Raw genomic sequence first — 20,986 nt, 5'->3', positions numbered from 1 at the left:
GAAGTGACAATTACAGAAGAAATGGGATTGGGCAGGTTTACCGAACGGGCGGAATTACCGGACACTACTGTATATTAAAAAACACACTTTAATGCCTGTTTCTATATACTTAATAACTTGTTTGAAATAACTTTAAAATAGTTAATTTCTTGATGCTAAATTTGTTTTCTTGTCGCTAAATTAGTCTTCTTGTCGCTAAATTATTCTTCTTGTAGATTCTTGTTTCTAATTAGTGAGACCCCACCCCATGAGAAGTGTTGACCAGAATTTTGAAATTCTTTATTATATAACCTGAACACCTCAAAACAGGCATTCAAATGAGTTAAAAGGGTATGTTTACAAGCACACATATGCAGGGTTTAAGCTAGGATTTTGAGGGCTTTAGTCACTTTTGTGCGGTATGAAAATCAACCTTATTTTGGTTAGCAGCAAGGGACCTAGGGTGTATATTACTATCTATACATCATTGTCAGACTTTGAAGGACTTAGGCATACTAGGAAGTTACTGTATGATTTGATTGATGTGGCACTTTAATACGAAGATAAGGATATACATGTAAGATGTAGAAATCTAGTTCACAATTACACTTCAGATAGTTTCAGGGTACATTCCTACATTGTCCTAATCAACAAAAGTTGGGATCCATTTTTTTTTAACCAGGAATCACAGCATGAATGAACTTGTAAGGACTATTTCACTGCATTATTCATACTCATTATCCGTTTTAAAGCGATATTTAGAATCAATTCTATAAAGTTGGAACCAAGGATTTGTACAAATCCTTATTGGAACAATTTTAATGACTTTAAATTGTAAATTTATCATGATTAGATCACGTTTACTTTCAATTTCCAAATGAAATGAAAATGGGAAGTGACAAGTGGATAATAAATTCAGAATGAATCCGGATTCATCTACGGATTGGTTCGTGTTTAAAAAAGGCAGGAAATTATCATTTTTTAAATTAAATTTGCTAAATAAGAACTATATTTGTCTCTCTTGTTTAGTGTGATACTTAATTATTTCGTATTTTAAGTTTTAGTGTCTTTAAATTCATAAGAATACTTTCGCGCATGCGCAGTTCATCTCGTGAAAACATTTCTGAATGTTGTGAATAAATTTCTATCTTTTTAATCGAAATTGTCGAAAGTTTTTGATTAAAAGTTATATCAAATATGACGAAAATACGTTCATTTGATGAAACTACGACAAGCGAACTGCAAATTGTGATCGTTTGAGAAATATTGAAATTAAAATGCGAACTGTCCGAACTGTCCGAGGGAAACAATTTTCTTCAAATGACGAAACTATGACAAACGAACTGCAAATTGTGCTCGTTTGATAACTTTGAAATTGAAATACCGACTGACTGATTTTACTTGGGAAAATAATATGATGATCAATTATGAGGTTGATAAATAATTAACGGATTAGTGACCCATCCGATGGTGATAAGCAGATTATCTGTAATCACATCTTATAACACCTGTTGTAAATGTTAATTAGCTGAGGGTCATAAACTTGTCAAAAACAATAAGACAGGTTAAGAATTATAGTATTTTCATGCGAAAATATTTTTACTCTTTCCAAATTCAAGTGACGAAATTGATTTGGAATACTTTCATCATTTGAAAACCGTTTTTCGTAAATGACGAAAACGAAGAGCGCTAGCAAAATCACTGTATATGGAAGAAGAAGGTAAACAATTCATTTAACGAAAAACATTAATGACACTTATTGACAGACATGAATCAACAACCACCAATGAACTACATGCGTTTGACTTGGGAAAAGCACATACAGAATGTGGCGAGGTTTAAAATGTTTGTGAGCATTTAACCCTATCCTTAGGCTTAGCCCTTACTAGCTTACCTGGGACAGTGCAGTGCCAGTGGTGGTGGTAACGAAAACTAACGATCTATGTTGTATTTATCTGATTTTTTTAGGGGTGGGTGTTGGAAAGAATAAAATGTCTTGGCTACATTTGAAGTTGTTGTTTTTACCAAAGGACTTTAATACTTTTAACGTCCATGTACGCTGCCACATTGTTTACCTGTGTACGTAGCGCGTAGATCGAATCCACCATTTTGAATTTTTAATGTGGTCACATGATTTTTTTTCTACATTTTCCCCTGTAATATGAACTATTTTTAATTTTATGTTATACCTGAGACCTTACTACCATTTAGAAGAAAAATGAATAATGCAATGAATTTTATAACAACAAGAAAAAGTTTCAATTCATAAATTTTCGTCACCACAGCGGAGACCCGTATGTAATATGGCGTCCAGTCAACTGTCAGGGAATGTTGGACAGTTCAACTAAAGTTGCCCATTTCCTCGATATTGATTGCCCGTGCGCTGACGCACTCCATCCGCATATGCATTGATGGTAATGCATGCAAGGAAACAGCCCAGACTCAGTGATGGGTAAAGATGATTACATTTAATATGATTGTAAAGTCGGTTGGTCTCTTGTTCCGCCATTTTGTTGTCAATATTTACAAAATTTGCATGAAAAACACATGTTTTGAAGTAAAATTACACTTCGTATGTATTAATTATGTATTTTTCTGTCTTGCAGGTATACAGATAAGAGAGACTCCCATCTGTACCAGGTAATTTGAAGTGACAGCAATGAACATCAGCATAAAGCATGGTAGAGCCAGTCCCAGACACAAGATTTATGTTGACATTGCGCTTTAATGTTTGAAATATAAGGAAAAAATGTTCCTTTGGTCATACCAATATTTACTACACTAAAAAAATAGTTTGAATGATGAAAAAAGCAAAAATATTTTCAGCATATCAATAGTAAAGACTAAAGAACAGGTTAGGGAAGATTCTGGGTACTATTCGGTATTCCTGTTTATGGGTATAATACGCAAATTCGGGTATCAATTTAAAGTGATTAAAAATCAAATTTTGTATTTCATTATGCTAGCTGTCATGGTGAAAATATTCATTTAAATGGCAAAATGTTCCCCTTAGTTCAAATGACAGTGTCATTAGGCAAAATGTTGTCCTTTACCTGAATGTTTGTGCCATGACAAAAAATATCTAAATCCAAAGTTTATATTTTTATCACTGAAAGTTGATACCTGTTTTGGGTTATGATACCCATAAATGAGGATAGTACTCTTTGGAGGGGATCCTCCCCAACCTGTAGAAGACTCCCAAAATTGCATGCACTCTCCCATAAAATTCCTATGTCACAATGCTTACATTATTATCCGACAGTAAGAGCTGATTGTTTGATGACGTAATTTAATCCAATTGACCTCAGGACAACCACAGTAATCGTTCATAAACAACAACTCAAGATTGGTGTATACACTGAAATGTGTTTCAAATAATAGCAAGAAACATAATATGATGTAGCTTACTGGGAAATTATTTTAATGGGCTGCACTTTGAAAATATTCAGGGAAGGTAAAATTATCATACAGCTGCAGCTCAAAGATCACGCATATACATGGTAGACTTCAAAACTGTTTTGTAAGTAAAAGATATAGACCAAATTCAAGTTCTTTTTTTAATGAATGAGATGCAGGTTGACCTGATGACAAATGACCTCGTTTAATAAGCAATTCTTAGTGTGATGCAATTACATAGCTTAGGGAAAATGCTCAAATGTGAGTCATTTCTTTTATTCATTTGAATTGATATATCATAATGAATTTACCAGAAGTTTCATCACTAGGATGTGGTGTACATGATGTCCCTCCATAAAAATTGGATTGCTAAATAATAAGGCTCATTAAACATGGTAAACAAATTAATTTGATATATATGTTTAAACTGTCAACTCCATATTTTTTTTAATAGATTTTTGAAGTTTTGGGCACAGTCTACCTTATGGTGGCCTATAATTGCTTAAATCCACTTCATTTGAACTCTGGTGGATATATAAGTTTAAAGTTAAGGGAATTATCAGGGTTTGACACTAAACTAAATGTATGTACTAGCCTGCAGGGATAGATAAATTATTATTCTTCTAGTCCTCTTATCAAATCACTAGCCCTCCAAGTGCCAAAGGCACTTGGATGGTCGTGCCAACGGCATGACCCTATCTAGGAGGGCCTGGGGGCATGCCCCCCTCCCCCAGAAAATTTTGATACAAATGAAGCCAAATCCTGTGTTCTGGAGCATTTCCAGAGAGTTTTGAACATGTTTTGTTTCATGAAATTTCACTGGTTTGCTAATAAAAAATACCAAAAAAAAAAAAAAATCATATTTTAATCATCTATATTAAGAATGTGTTCGACTTATTTTGTGTTTTTGATTACCCTACTGCCAACCTATCCTATATTTTTTTGGGTCATTTTATAACATGCACCATTAAAGTCCAAGTGTTTTCTCTGTGTAAACCAAAAAAACTTGAAAAAAAATAAATATTTGCCTTCTTCCTACCCTTATTCTTTTCAGCATTTTAGTGTAAACACAAGTATTATTTTATTTGTATTGAAATATAAATCAACATGATCAGCTGCAAACATCACAAACATGACAAATGTAATATTAGGAAAGAGAGGAGACATTCTGAGACATGTTAAATATCAAGAAGAATATAATTTACTTTTTTTCTTTCAGTCATCCCAGTACCCATCCAAAAGTAAAGGTGAAGGGTACAGACAAACAGACAGATACAAACGTGAATCTTCATACGACAGAGCCAGAGATAGTCCATCACGTGATAGTCCCAGATATCACAACAAAAACTCTTATATTGAGAGGACTAAAGAAAGACTTGACAAAGGTGTGAATTTTTGTTGTTAATTACATGTAAAAACAGTAATACAATCGTTAATAATCTAACACACAATAGTATTACAAGTACAAAACCTACTTTGTACATTACTTAACAATAATTAATGGATGTATATATATATAACCACATATCTATGGAATTTGATGTAAGTCATGTAACAGGGGTGAGTATGGATTTAAATTCTTGGAAAGCTTTTAATGTATTTACAAATTAAGTAAATAATTGTCTTAATTGTTCAAATATAATGTTTTACCAACTTTTATGATACCATCATGACTCAGAAAGCTTTTAATTTTTTTTTAACAATTTCATGAATGTATATTATAAAAATAGGAAGATATGTGGTATGATTGCCAAGGAGACACTCTCTATCAGAGACCAAATGAGTTTGAAGTTGGCAATCATGGCAATTATGGGTCACCTTACAGCCTTCAACAATGAGTAAAACCGTACCGCATAGCAAGCTACATGTATAAAAGCCCTGAAATGACAAATGTAAACCAATTCAAACAAGAAACTAACAGTCTGATTTGTGTTGTGTGCAAAGCAATTATGATATACATTTTACAGCAACAAACGACAATCACTGAATTACAGGCTCCTGACTTTGAACTGGCACATACATTAGCATGATTAGATTTGAGATTTACTGAATGCAATTATCATGATTGTGATACGATTATCCTTAAGGTTTTTAGTACACATGGTACATGTTCATACAGTGTTCCAGCTTGAATCTCAGGGCAGAAGGGTGCTAGTTGTCTGAAAGGGCACTTAAGCGCAATAACCAAGATTGTAAGGGCACTGTTGGACAGTGTATAAATTACCTTGAATATTGCTATGCTCAGTTGGAGAACATAAGTTGTATTTAAACCATATTCAGAAATTATTGTGTTCTTGATGTTGGTTCCAGTAAGAATTTTTTTTATCAAATTATCATACCATGAAGCAAAGCATATCATTTTGATGTTAATCTAAACAAACTTGTACATTTGGTAAGGAAAATAATCATCAGAAATTTCAATGTTTAATAACTTATACCAGTCAACAAATGGTCTATAAAAATAAACAAGTATAGTTTTGAAAGATGGAGTTATACATGCAAAATTGAATGTTTAGTGTAATTGAATTATCTACATTTATATAACTTGTTCAAACATTATAGTATATATGTTATTGAAAGTGTTTTATTATCATTTGAATTGTTACAAAAAAGTATTTTTAAATGCACAAAAGTGCTCCTAAGTAAGGAGTTTTATAAATATAACAGGTGAGACAGGAGATGATCATATTATATTGATGCATATATTGCAGAAGATATAAACAGTTACTTTTTTCTCCATAAAAACAAGCATTTGTTGAGTGCTCCTATATGTAAGGAGGATTATAAAATACAAGAAGTAAAACAGGAAGTGGTGCAATCATGTTATGTTCAAAGTACAAATTTCTTTGATTCTTCTTTAAATTTCATACTCATGTTTATGAAACAAAACATTTTTTTACCAATTTAGTCAAAACTATCTATGTATGCCTTTAAAATTGTTTTAGATTTTATTTTTATGTTATTGCCTACTGAAATAATTTTTTTCTGTTGTACATGCTGTACATAAACAACAATCATTAACAAAGGTGATAAAACTGCCAAAAGAATTAGGTGTTCAACTTAATCCCATTGTCAGTTAATGAGTGTTACACAATCAGGTAACAATTTTACCGGAAACGCAGACGGGCATGAATTTTGGAAATTTTATTTTTTTGAAAAGGCAGAGGGATGCATTCTTTTGCTTTGGAGGGCAGAAGGGCGGGGTAAGGGCACCAAGGGTGGGCCGCCCTTCTATTTAGGGCAGGCGTGAACACTGTCATATAATTTTGAAACTAACTTGATCTGTTGACAGAACCATGTACTTGCAATTTATGTGAATTTATTAGTCCCCTTCTGACGAAGTCGAAGGGGACTTTCGGTTTGCACTCCATCCGTCTGTCTGTCCATCCGTCAGTCCGGCAAATCAGTTTTCCACACTTTTTTCCTTCATGCTGGAAGATACTGATTTGATATTTGGTGTATTGTTTTATCATGACAAATTACAGATCAAGTTCGAATTTTGTTACGGTCTGATGATTTTGTGCAGAGTTATGGTCCTTGGACTTAGAAAATTCACTCAAATAATCAGTTTTCAGCACTTTTTTCATCATGCTTGAAGATATTGATTTGAAAATTGGTATATAGTTTTCACCATGACCATGATGACAAGTAATAGTATAATAAGTCAGAATTTTGTTCAAATACAATGAATTTTTAACTGGTAGGGGACTATGTATTGCCATGCAATACTCACAGAATGCTTGTTTATTTTATCATGTTTATCGTCATAATCATACCCATGTCTTGGTCTAAAATAACCGATATGTATGTTGACAAATATAAAATGAAATTCCTCCCAGATTGAGCTGTTATTACATAACACACAATATCCCTTCCTCAGAAACACTTATCGATCTACCAGTATATTTAAGAAATTCAATGTTAAAACCATAATTTTATAATTGGGGTAATGTAAATTCTACTTTCAAAACACTTTTTTTCCCCAAAATTCTTTATAAATAAGGAATAAAATTGACCTCTTGAACAGTGGTCTATCTCTCCATATCCATGATATCGTTTCTAAATAAACTAATTAAAAAGAATTTGAAGAAAGAAAATTCTATAGCTTTCATATGGCATTGTCAAGACTGTCCATGTTGCATACATACATATAACTTTGATGCTGTTTTATTTAAAAAAATTACTAAATTCTTTGCACCAGTCCCAGGGGTGGGCATCAGTAATGTTGCAAAATGGATTTATGATTTCAACTTGGGACAAAATACAGCTGCAAGTGACATTTTTTGTTGCCACTGTCTCTGTGATATCTAGTATCAACCTGTCTCTGATGAAAAATACATAAATTTGTAACTAGTATAAAAGCAATGTAAAATACATTATTTCAGGATCAAGTAATGTCAATCATACATCCAGATCAAATGATAGAAGTCAGAATGGAGCACATTTCAAGTCAAATAGCCAAGACAACAGAGATAAGAAGACTGAGGTAAGAGACAATACAAATAGAAAGACATCACATGTATTATGTTAATGTATGTATGCTCTTATTAAAACCAACAGCTTTTCTCAGTTTAATACTTGTTTTGTAAATTTTTTAAAAGTCATCACAGTGGCATGAATTTGAAGACTTGTCAAGGTGTCATGAACTGAAATGAGGATTTGACTCCTGAATTTTTAGAGTGGGGGCTTATATTACAATCACCTTGTCTGTTCTGAGGCACTACTAAATGGAATGACTTTAAAACCAATGTTATTATGACTTGTCTGTTCTGAGGCACTACTTAACGGAATGACATTAAAACCAATGTTATTATGCCTTGTCTGTTCTGAGGCACTACCAAGGGATCATAGATTTATTCTTACGAGGATGCTCGGAGCTTTTTAAGTAGGCTCTTCTCAGCAGTTTATGTGACAATAATTATAATGATCCATTTAGATGTCAATCAAATCTATAGCACTTTTATATTAAGGAAAGTAGAGCATTATAGAGGAAGCTCCATTAACACCTGTGTAAACATCTGGTCTATTCTGTATTCAAACAAATCTTGCATTAATTTTACAAAACTATAAAATAGATGAGAAATTCTTCAATAGTACTGTACAATGCTTGGTATCAAGTCTTCACAGAATGAAAATGATTTTAAAACATTTTCTTAATAATTATCATTCTTTTTCAATACACATGATACAAAAAACACTCAAATTTTATATTTAAAATTTAAAATTTATAATAAATAGATAAAATGAAATATAAAAGTCATCAAAGACACAAACTATGGTTATTGATTTATAACCGTACTACCAAAACATAGTACATTCAGTTTCATGCGAAATAGGGTTGATCTTTTTTATATTCCATTTAATTTGACAGTTGTTTGAAATTAACCCTCCATTTCATTGCAGAAAAGTTTTTTGAGTTGTAAACATGTATCTTGGGTGTTTCAAAGCAATAAAAATATACTATATTCTACAGGGGGAAAAGGGGGAGAGAATTTGATTGGTTAACTTCTGGTGATGTTTACTTTATTATATGCACTGAAAAGTTATGCTTTATTTTCACTGTAGTACAGGACAGGATAGGATAAAACTTAATTTATGTCAAGTATTTCTTTATTTATAGATAAATTCTGCACATTTTTTTTTAATATAACGATCATGACAATTAAACAAAGACTTATAGGGGGAAAATAATTTTACTCATGCCAAGTATTTCTTTATTTAAAACAAAACTAAATCTGCACAATTAAAAAAAAAATGCCATGTAAAGAGAGACGTACTAGACGGAAAACAATGGTGGTATTAATATCCCCTCAAACCAGGCTTCCACTTATGAATTACAACTTTTCTTAAAGTAGCCATAATTTTTTATAAAAGAACTTAGTCTGCTACATTGTATTTAAAAAAAAAAATAACCATTGTTTAGTTAGGGGCATTACTTAAACAGTAATTTTAAAAATTACCTACACAAGTTATGTTGAAAACGAGGCTGTTTCAAATATTACTTCTATATCATGAATAAGTAACTTCTGTTAATATTATTTTTTAGGTGTCCATTCATACAGGTTTTACTAGCTTTAACAAATTTTCACTGACATCTGGTTATTTTCCCCATGAAATATACATTTTACATATATAATTTACAGGGTTTGACACTAACTTTATGTATGTACTAGCCTGCAGGGCTAGTAAAATTATTATTCTACTAGTCCTCTTGTCATTTAACTAGCCCTACGACCCTATCTAGGAGGGTTTGGGAGCATGCCCCCCCAGAAAATTTTGATACAAATGAAGCTAAATCCTGTGTTCTTGAGCATTTCCAGAGGGTTTTGAACATGTTTTATTTCATGAAATTTCACTGGTTTGCTAATAAAAAATACCCCAAAAAAAAATAAATCATATTTTAATCATCTATATTCAGAATGTGTTCGACTTATTTTGAAGACCCCTTTAGATCATTACTTCATCATCATCCTCATTTTACTTATCATTATTACTAGTGTCTTTAATGAAGATGGATAAGTTAGGGATTTAAAAATACACCCACAAAAGAGGAAAGGTTTGCCCTTGCAGGACAAGATTTTATTCCTAAAAATCTGTATATTTTTACCAGAGACCAAGTAGTATACAAATCCTTGCAGAGACCTATAATTTTGTTTTTATGACAATAATTCAGTGATATTGTTTGCCTCAAATTACATTCGAAATACTGCTTTTTCCCCTAGAGAAAATTCCCAATTACCAAAAAAATGGCTTAAAATTCCTCCCAATAAGTTGTACATTTTTCCCAAACAGTGATGGTATCGGTAGTAATGTATGTAAATTATTATTTTGATATTATGAAAGCACTTTTGAGATCCAGGTTTCTGATTAGAATTATCAAGGCGTTTGTAACACACATGGTTTTCAATGTATTAAGTACCATCATTGTTTCCGTTTCTTTCCCCTCCCCAAAAAGTAAGTTTCATGTTAAAAAATGTCTGACAATCAAAATATACGTGAATAAACTGTACAATAAAGACAGCAAAGATCATCAAAAAATCTGGGATTTGTTGACAATTAAAATTTTGTGAAATTCCTAGTTTTAAACAAAATTTTGACTAGCCCGTCAGACTACTGTGATGAAAACTTTACTAGCCCTCCCTAATTTTTACTAGTCTCTGGCTAGCGGACTAGCGTTAGTGTCGAACCCTGGGTAAAGTTAAATCCTCAACAAGCACTAACTGCTTTTCTGATGACACACTTCTTGGTCAAAGATTGGCCTCTTGGGGCTATTAAAATATAATTTCCCCTTAAAATCATAGAGATAGACAGTTATAACTAGATATTAAGACTTGAAGTTATTTATAATTTGAATCTTAATCAAAAGCAATTACATATATTCCTTGAATAATTGTAAGTACTAAGTTTTTTGAAGTTGTATAAAATAATTTATTAAAGTAATATTTTTGTCATTAATTAAAAGTAACCTCTCTATACTCATATCAAATTGGATAAATACTTAATTTTATTTATTGAAATGATATAAAAGTTCTTAAAAACTACATTTAGCATGTTTAGTCCATGATTTATTTGTCATTTAAAATAACAATTGAGTTATTAAATAATTTTTAAAAACAAAAAATACTTATAAAAGTGACTAAAAAAAATTACTTGTTTAGTATCGCCACCTGACTGTTGTTTGTGTCTTGGTAACTTTTATGTAGCATATTATATAAAATAAACTATTTTTTAATCATATCAACTAATTATAAAATATGAGAATTTTTTTATTAGAAAAAAAGGAATGATTATTAAATATAATAAGAAAATATTTAAACGACTTTTACTTTTTGTGGAGACTTGAGAATTCTTTCCAAGCATTACACAGCACTGTTGAAGAATTTCTAATCTATTTTATAGTTATGTAAAATTTCATGCAAAATGTATTTGAATAGACCAGATGTTTACACAGGTGTTAATGGAGCTTCCTCTATAATGCTCTACTTTCCTTATCATAGAAGTGGTGTAGATTTGACTGACATCTTAATGAATCATAATACATGTGATAATTATTGTCACATTAACTGCTGAGAAGAGCCTACTTAAAAAGCTCCGAGCATCCTCCAAGCATGCTCTAAGGCACTACTAAACGGAATGACTTTAAAACCAATGTTATTATGCCTTGTCTGTTCTGAGGCACAACTAAACGGAATGACTTTAAAACCAATGTTATTATGCCTTGTCTGTTCTGAGGCACTACTAAACGGAATGACATGAAAACCAATGTTGTTATGCCTTGTCTGTTCTGAGACACTACTAAACGGAATGACGTTAAAACCAATGTTATTATGCCTTGTCTGTTAAAACCAATGTTATTATGCCTTGTCTGTTAAAACCAATGTTATTATGCCTTGTCTGTTCTGAGACACTACTAAACGGAATGACGTTAAAACCAATGTTATTATGCCTTGTCTGTTCTGAGGCACAACTAAACAGAATGACTTTAAAACCAATGTTATTATGCCTTGTCTGTTCTGAGGCACTACTAAACGGAATGACATGAAAACCAATGTTGTTATGCCTTGTCTGTTCTGAGACACTACTAAACGGAATGACGTTAAAACCAATGTTATTATGCCTTGTCTGTTAAAACCAATGTTATTATGCCTTGTCTGTTCTGAGACACTACTAAACGGAATGACGTTAAAACCAATGTTATTATGCCTTGTCTGTTCTGAGGCACTACTAAACGGAATGACTTTAAAACCAATTTTATTATGCCTTGTCTGTTCTGAGGCACTACTAAACGGAATGACTTTAAAACCAATGTTATTATGCCTTGTCTGTTCTGAGGCACTACTAAACAGAATGACTTTAAAACCAATGTTATTATGCCTTGTCTGTTCTGAGGCACTACTAAACGGAATGACTTTAAAACCAATGTTATTATGCCTTGTCTGTTAAAACCAATGTTATTATGCCTTGTCTGTTCTGAGGCACTACTAAACAGAATGACTTTAAAACCAATGTTATTATGCCTTGTCTGTTCTGAGGCACTACTAAACGGAATGACGTTAAAACCAATGTTATTATGACAAGTAAAGACAATTTTATTATTAAGTTATATCTGATTGTTGTTTGATTCATTAGCATATTAAATTTATTGGCATCATCCTTTATATAGAAACTTGTTTTCATACAAATTGATAGCTAGTAGTAAACTTCAATACATGTGTATCAGCCCATAGAAAGCTCAAAATAAAGACATAGACAGGAGGTACAAAAGATCCTAAATTTCTTTTTTTTTTCTTGAAAATAAAACCACTGAAGGTTCAAAATATTATATGGTCTTTATATTTTAGCTTACAAAAACTGCCCTTCGAGTATGTGGTGATTGGTCAGAGCACATCAGTACCTCAAAACATACAATGGGAAAAAAGTATTACTACAATAGCAAGACTGAAGAATCAACATGGACTAAGCCTAAAGAATGGGTTGATGAGTAGGTTTACATTAACTATCATTACTAGTACATGTGAAATTAAGACATAAGAGAAGGAACTGGGACCAAATTGGCCCCAAGTCAAATGTTTTTCAAACTGTGATTTGCAGAGACGAAAAGCTCAATCTATATTCTTAAATAAACCTTGAAGTTTTGGTTTAAAATGTACTCTGCGTGAGTTATTCAGTTAAGGACACTCAAATGTCAAAATTTGGCAAAATTTTGACTAATTGACTTGTTCATGTGCAGAAATAATTTAGGGCACAACTGTCTCCGAAAAAGATATTCACAAAGCAAATGTATTTTTATTTATCTTTTCAATCATGTCAATGGCAAAACATTAGGGTGATGCTTGTCATGCTTGTGCTCTATGTTACTTTAGCCAAAATGTTCTTACTATTGCTACAAATCTCTCTGATCACATCACTTTATCACAATGTTATTTTGTCATAAAGACTAACTAGTATTCACATATTTGTATATGTGAGTCTGTTGGTCTGTCCATCTGTCCCACTTCAGGTTAAAGTTTTTGGTCAAGGTAGTTTTTGATGAAGTTGAAGTCCAATCAACTTGAAACTTAGTACACATGTTCCCTATGATATGATCTTTCTAATTTTAATGCCAAATTAGAGTTTTGACCCCAATTTCACTGTCCACTGAACATAGAAAATGAGAGTGCTAGTGTGGCATCCCTGTACTATGGACACATTCTTGTTTGAAAGTCTGTTAAGTAATTTTTTTTATTAGTATTGGTATCATACAATTATTTTCATTTACGAAAAAGTCCCTAAATGTAGTTTACCCTTATATTCATTGGTATTCATCTATGTAAATAGACGAAACAGTTCAAAAAGATATGGTCAACTGAAAAACACTTGGAAAGAAGCTTTGTCTTTGTTTAATGTATTTCTGTAAATGTATTATTATGCATAGCTGTTTATTCAAATGTTTGACAAATTTTTCTACAAAGTAACATACATTATGATGTACACAGCAACACTTGACAAATCTTTCTACAAAGTAACATACATTATGATGTAGACAGCAACACTTGACAAATTTTTCTACAAAGTAACATACATTATGATGTAGATAGCAACACTTGACAAATCTTTCTACAAAGTAACATACATTATGATGTAGATAGCAACACTTGACAAATCTTTCTACAAAGTAACATACATTATGATGTAGACAGCAACACTTGACAAATCTTTCTACAAAGTAACATACATTATGATGTAGATAGCAACACTTGACAAATCTTTCTACAAAGTAACATACGTTATGATGTAGATAGCAACACTTGACAAATCTTTCTACAAAGTAACATACGTAATGAAGAAGATAGCAACACTTGACAAATCTTTCTACAAAGTAACATACATTATGATGTAGATAGCAACACTTGACAAATCTTTCTACAAGTAACATACGTTATGAAGTAGATAGCAACACTTGACAAATCTTTCTACAAAGTAACATACATTATGATGTACACAGCAACACTTGACAAATCTTTCTACAAAGTAACATACCTTATGAAGTAGATAGCAACACTTGACAAATCTTTCTACAAAGTAACATACATTATGATGTACACAGCAACACTTGACAAATCTTTCTACAAAGAATATACATTATGATGTAGATAGCAACACTTGACAAATTTTTCTACAAAGTAACATACATTATGATGTAGATAGCAACACTTGACAAATCTTTCTACAAAGTAACATACATTATGATGTAGACAGCAACACTTGACAAATCTTTCTACAAAGTAACATACATTATGATGTAGACAGCAACACTTGACAAATCTTTCTACAAAGTAACATACATTATGATGTAGACAGCAACACTTGACAAATTTTTCTACAAAGTATCATACATTATGATGTACACAGCAACACTTGACAAATCTTTCTACAAAGTAATAACATTATGATGTAGATAGCAACACTTGACAAATCTTTCTACAAAGTAACATACATTATGATGTACACAGCAACACTCGACAAATCTTTCTACAAAGTAACATACATTATGATGTACACAGCAACACTTGACAAATCTTTCTACAAAGTAACATACATTAGGATGTAGACAGCAACACTTGACAAATCTTTCTACAAAGTAACATACATTATGATGTAGATAGCAACACTTGAAAAATCTTTCTACAAAGTAACATACATTATGATGTAGATAGCAACACTTGACAAATCTTTCTACAAAGTAACATACATTAGGATGTAGACAGTAACACTTGACAAATCTTTCTACAAAGTAACATACATTATGATGTAGATAGCAACACTTGACAAATCTTTCTACAAAGTAACATACATTAGGATGTAGACAGCAACACTTGACAAATCTTTCTTCAAAGTAACATACGTTATGTGTAGACAGCAACACTTGACAAATCTTTCTACAAAGTAACATACATTATGATGTAGACAGCAACACTTGACAAATCTTTCTACAAAGTAACATACATTAGGATGTAGACAGCAACACTTTGAATTTACAAAGGTTCGGTTATATATAACAGTCAGGGGTACTACTTAAACAAGTGATTTCAGAATCATTCCCTCGAGTGATTTTGGCTGTGAAATATTAAAAATTTTCACACAGACTTTTTAAAATCACTGAAACAAGTAATTTTAGAAGTTAAAATGTAATCACTTTAATAAGTGTTTATAACATTTTCTTGATATTTTTCCCACAAGCTTGGTTTTTTTTATTGGTAAAAAGACAACAATTCCATTGAAAAAACAACTATGTATATGCAGAAATTGTCTCTTGCTTGATAAGCCTGACACTTTTACAGTTTTTTTAAAATATGCAAAAACTGGAATAGTTTGTAGATCAGGTCATAACCTCAATGTAGATCATTCTAACTCTAAAGAAAACCAATCAGGTTACCTAATATTGTTGATCTTTGTCTGATAGTAAGAGTAGTTAATGAATTTTTGATTACAGAAAAATTCCCAAGGGTACTTTTAAAAGCTTTAGCCCACAAACTTACTGCCCAAGCGCACTGGTGAAATTAATATACAAAGAAAAAAGGATAATTGATTTATGTAGGAAAATTATAGAAAAGATTGTGAAAATATGGAAAATCAATGAAATTAGCATTTGAAGATCAAAGAAAACACTAAAATCACTTAAATAGGTGATAACTCAATTTATCAAATCACTGAAATAAGTGATGATGAAATCACTTGTTTAAGTAGCACCCCTGACTGTATAATGTCATAAAGCTGATAAACTAGGCATTGGGTGTTCTAATCAAAAGATGTTGGAACCAATCACCTTAATCATGTTGATGAGATATATACCTTGTTTAGAAAACATTCTAAAGGTTAACTCTTAATTTCATATGAAAAACACAGGTTGAGTTCAAATCAACCAGTTCAAACTGGAAATAATGTACACATCATGAACATGAGCTGTCTATCTAACAGGGTCTTAGTGGTTTTCTACTTTTGTTGCCTTCTTAAGGCGAAGTGTACGTAATTAACTACTCCACAGAATTTTTTTAAATTTTACATGTGGATTCTGCTTGTAAAAATACACCAGACAATAAAATAAAAAAAAGGGGTAACCGTTTTCGTTTTTCAAATACAAGCTGTTGAAATTAACAGCATGATACGCCAAAAATACAAAGGATATATAGGGAAAATCATAAAAATCGGCAGATATTTTTACTTTATTAAGATTTTCTAATTCGTTGGTCCACAGAATTTTTTTAAAAATCGATATGCGATTCAAAGATGAACGACGAACCCATTGGTGCAAAGAAAGTCCTTAGCAACCGTGCTAGTTTTCAAGCTATATCCTGTTAAAGTTTGATTTTTAGCGGAAAGAATAAAAACATTCGGCGACGTTATTGATGTCTACTGTAACGTCATCACAATTTCTACTCTATAACGCTATTATACCGTACAGTGTTGTAACAAAATCGTGAGTGTGTATAACCCATTTTCCTAATTATTGCAAATGCTCAAGCGTAATCAATTGATAAGGAAATAAACTAACTGTTTTTAAGGATAATTCTGCTGCCAAAAAAAAAAAACAAATTGGCAAATAAATATACTGCAAGTGAAAGAAAGTTACTGTATAGACTTTAACTCCATCTTTTTTTAATTAGACAGGGTTCCACATCTTTTTTGAAATGCATGTATTTATAGCTGACTATGGGCGTTGATCATTGTTGAAGGCCGTACGGTTACCTATAGTTGTTAATTTCTGTGTCATTTGGACTCTTGTGGAGAGTTGTCTCATTAGCAATCATACCACATCTTCTTTTTTTTTTTTATAGTGTATTGTTTTAATAATTATGAATCAAATATCAAGTTTGAAATTGTCCCAGTTACACAGCGTTGACAGAATGATTCTATACGTATTTAAATAATCGGTTATAATATTGGGATCGCGTATACACGTCTTTTTTTAAATCTTATTTCTGCATGTTTGTATTTTAAAAAAGTGAATATAATTTGCTGCATCTTTTCATCCTCACCATTTCCGGCGCTATTCGAGGTATTGCGCACAAAGCCCATTTTATTTGTTAGGTTCACACGCGTGCACGTGACACAACTCTGCAATTTTATTTAAAAAATTTCCTGTCTCGATCGCTTTCCCTTTTCTTTAACTACACGACAAAGCATGATATAATGTTTGCTGGAGATTTTAAGTAAAAAAGGAAATAATTTTTTGTACCATTATTTGTTAAATATCCACATGCAAGACTCCAAAAAATAAGAAAACTGCATCTGCATATTATCTTGAGAATTTTTATGGCTGTAATAAGGTCAAAAGAAGAACCCGCATATGAATTTTAGCAAGGTAAAACAGATTGGAGTTTTAACTTCACGTAGCACAGATCATTCCCAGTGTTAGCCTTAGCATTGTGTATATCGTGTTTAATGCTATAGCATTGTGTATAGTGTAATGCTAAAGCTTTGTGCATAGTGATATGCTATAAATGTACTGGTGTAATGCTATAAGAATGTACCAAGAGCGATGCTATACGAGTTTACCTAGTATAGTGCCATACAAATTGTTCCTGTATATAGTGCAAATTTGAATTGCAGTTTTGTTAATATAATATGAACATAAGGAGATGTGGTATGATTGCAAATGAGACAACTATCTGCCACGTTTAAGGTAGATCGGGTTCCTTTTTCTGAGCGTCCGTTCTGATCATGTTGCAAAAACTTTTTTGTTTTAAAAATATTTTACCAAGTATCATTCAATATACAACAAAATACCTAAAACTTGAAATTTAAAGATTGAACTATCAAGAAATTAAGTGTCGTAAAGTATATTTAAAATATTTGGGGATTTTTTTCAAGAAAATAAGGCATGTGACACCCTATTTTTATTTGATATTTCGGAGTTATTAATGAAAAGCAATTCTCTCATCGACTTTTAGCCAATTCCATCGTTTAATGTTTCTGCAATAAGGAAAATTTAAGTTTCCCCTATATTAACAATATAAAATAACCCAAATTTCGTTAATTTCAATGTGTTATTACGAAAAAACAAGGTCCGTGATCCCCAGTTTTTATATTGAAATTTATATAACATTGACACAGAAGTCTTACAGAAGTTTAAGAAAAATCTATCGTCCAACATTTAGACACCCCAGCTACCTTAAAGGATGTGGATGTAAGCAATTGTTAAAGGCAATCATATATACGGCCTTCAACAATGAGAAAATCCATACCGTATAGTCGGTTATAAAAAGCCCCGACATTGTAGAACTAATTTTCTTCACCCCCTCCCCATTCTTCCCCTACCTCATACTACTGCTGAATGATACACAAAAGCACAACAAAAAAGAAAACAAGTTTCGCTATCCCTTTGAAATCTGAATTTGATAAAGAAAAAAATAACACGTTCTATTTTTATCATACATGTGTAGTTTCAGTTTCAACCATGGTTCTAAATTTAGATTTTACTTTCCCCAAAAATTGCGGACGGAAGAGAAGACACCTGTTTATTTTTTGCACCTTGAAAACTGAGATTTGGATGACATAGATTTTACTTATTCTGAGATAAATGTAATAGTGCTCAATTCTTAGTTTCTGAGAGTGTAATGTTTTGTGGACGGAATCTGATGGGTTTTTTTTTTTTGCTGTTGGCTTTTTCTTCGGCTTATAAATGTTGTACTAGTGGTCGATTACCCCCGTATCTTTTATACTTTTTACCTAAATAATAAAATATAAAACATCATAAAAATTTTCAATTGCATAAAAACGGACATGCCAACGTCTTTCTTGTTCAAAACACAAATTCACATGCAATATAATTATTTGTTACCTACAATTTTACGCTACAGTACACTGTGAAATTCAATAAAAACTATGGTTTTTCAAAAAAATATTGTGGGGGTCAATTCAGGTTTGATTTTAATGAATTTGAAACGAATAGAAGCAGAATTGTCACTGGTTTATTTTTTATTTGGTTATAATTTTGTTGTTTAGGCGTTTTTACCTTCTGTTGAAATAAACACGAGTCGTTTTGTGTACCTGCTCCTGCGTGTTTAACTAAAACAAAAACAGTGGTAATATAGTCATACTAACTCACAATAGGATACTCAGATTTCTGATTAGAGTCATTCTAATAATTTCTTTGAAATTTTGAGATAGCACATGAATACTTGTTTGAATTCATGATAGACCGCACGAAGTTATTTCTCTTTCATGTGCCCATTTTTCCTTTCTTGGAGTAGGGGAGATAACCCGCGTAACTAACGACGCACGTTTTTTATCCTAAATTCCGCTAGAGGCGTGCAATTACGTACACTTCGCCTTAATCAGGTTTTATGATGCAGAATATAAATATCCTGTACATATTGCTAGCAACACATGTATTGAGATGTGGAAAGGTTATAATGAAGTACTCAAAAGAAGTTTAATTGAATGTCTCATTGTGTTAATACTTGTAACATATTAACCATTTTTTTAATTTTCCAGACCAGCGAACAGGCCAAGAACAAGTACATCAAATGATAAATCTTATACATCCAGCAAATGTAAGTCATTGTATGTTACAATTGTTTTGTCTTTTAAGTGAAAGGCAGAACTTACGGAACTAGATGTGTTTGTATTATTAATACCTTTGATCATTGTTGGCTATCCTACATCTTTTAATTTCTTCACATATAGTCAAGTATTAAGAATCTAGAAATAGATAGTGTGCACTAAGAATAGTCCGGGTCAACAAACAAACAAAAAATCAGTGTCTTAGTCTGTTAAAACAGTCTATGGTACATAATATAACAAGTATTATGAATACTTAAACTAAGAGAAGTCAGTGATCCATAACATCTATAAGAATTGATTGGGGATAATGATTTAAAAGGTCAGTATTAAGGACATTCAGACACACAATGTAAGGAATACACACAAAGTCTATAAGAACAACATTGTCAAAAACACGACAAACTGTCTATTGTCTATATGAACAGTCAGGATTTACCAACAGTCTGTAGGAGCTCACTGTCAGCTGTACATTAATAGTCTGTAAGAACTGTCAGGGGTAGACAAATAATCTGTAGAAATGACAAAGTGGTTTTCATTACTCTACATTGTTTTCCATCAGAACTTGCATATACATGTATACTACACAACTGAGACTGGCTGGAAAATAAGTCAATGCAATTGGTTGTTAAAAAGCCTAATTTCTCGTTTGAATTGTGTTACATTTATTATTTGGGGACATTCATAGCTTGTTATGCTGTATTGGTTTTGCTAATTGTTGAAGATCCTGTAGTTGCTAACCTTCTACCTCATTTGGTCTCTGGTGGAGAGTTGTCTCATTGGCAATCGTACCATATCTTCTTATTTTTATACAACATGCATGATGTGGTTTTCATATTTTATTGCCACCACCACATCCTTCCATACATCCCAAAATTAGTTTCTGTTCTCTTAACTTGTTTGGCCCTACCAAATGTTATAAAACTTATACACAATAAAATTGAGAATGGAAATGGGGAATGTGTCAAAGAGACAACAACCCGACCATAGAGCAGACAACAGCCGACGGCCACCAATGGGTCTTCAATGCAGCGAGAAACTCCCGCACCCGGAGGCGTCCTTCAGCTGG

At 32.0% G+C, this 20,986-nt stretch overlaps 1 protein-coding gene across 1 annotated transcript in view; it reads left to right on the top strand.

Annotated features, from left to right (window-relative positions):
• Nucleotides 1-2,276: 2,276 nt before the first annotated feature.
• LOC127718883 (WW domain-containing adapter protein with coiled-coil homolog) overlaps nt 2,277-20,986 on the top strand; it is a 53,590-nt gene continuing 34,880 nt past the window's right edge. The window contains exons 1-6 of the mRNA XM_052224947.1: nt 2,277-2,431; nt 2,586-2,619; nt 4,595-4,760; nt 7,761-7,861; nt 12,717-12,856; nt 19,852-19,910. Coding sequence (XP_052080907.1) covers nt 2,391-2,431; nt 2,586-2,619; nt 4,595-4,760; nt 7,761-7,861; nt 12,717-12,856; nt 19,852-19,910 — 541 coding nt within the window. The 5' untranslated portion in view covers nt 2,277-2,390. The remainder of the gene's footprint in view (nt 2,432-2,585; nt 2,620-4,594; nt 4,761-7,760; nt 7,862-12,716; nt 12,857-19,851; nt 19,911-20,986) is intronic.

Source organism: Mytilus californianus, unplaced genomic scaffold, assembly GCF_021869535.1.
Source record: "Mytilus californianus isolate M0D057914Y unplaced genomic scaffold, xbMytCali1.0.p SCAF_10, whole genome shotgun sequence".
Taxonomy (NCBI): Eukaryota; Metazoa; Mollusca; class Bivalvia; order Mytilida; family Mytilidae; genus Mytilus; species Mytilus californianus.
Note: the sequence above shows the minus strand (reverse complement) of the source record. Positions and strands in the feature narration are given on the sequence as shown.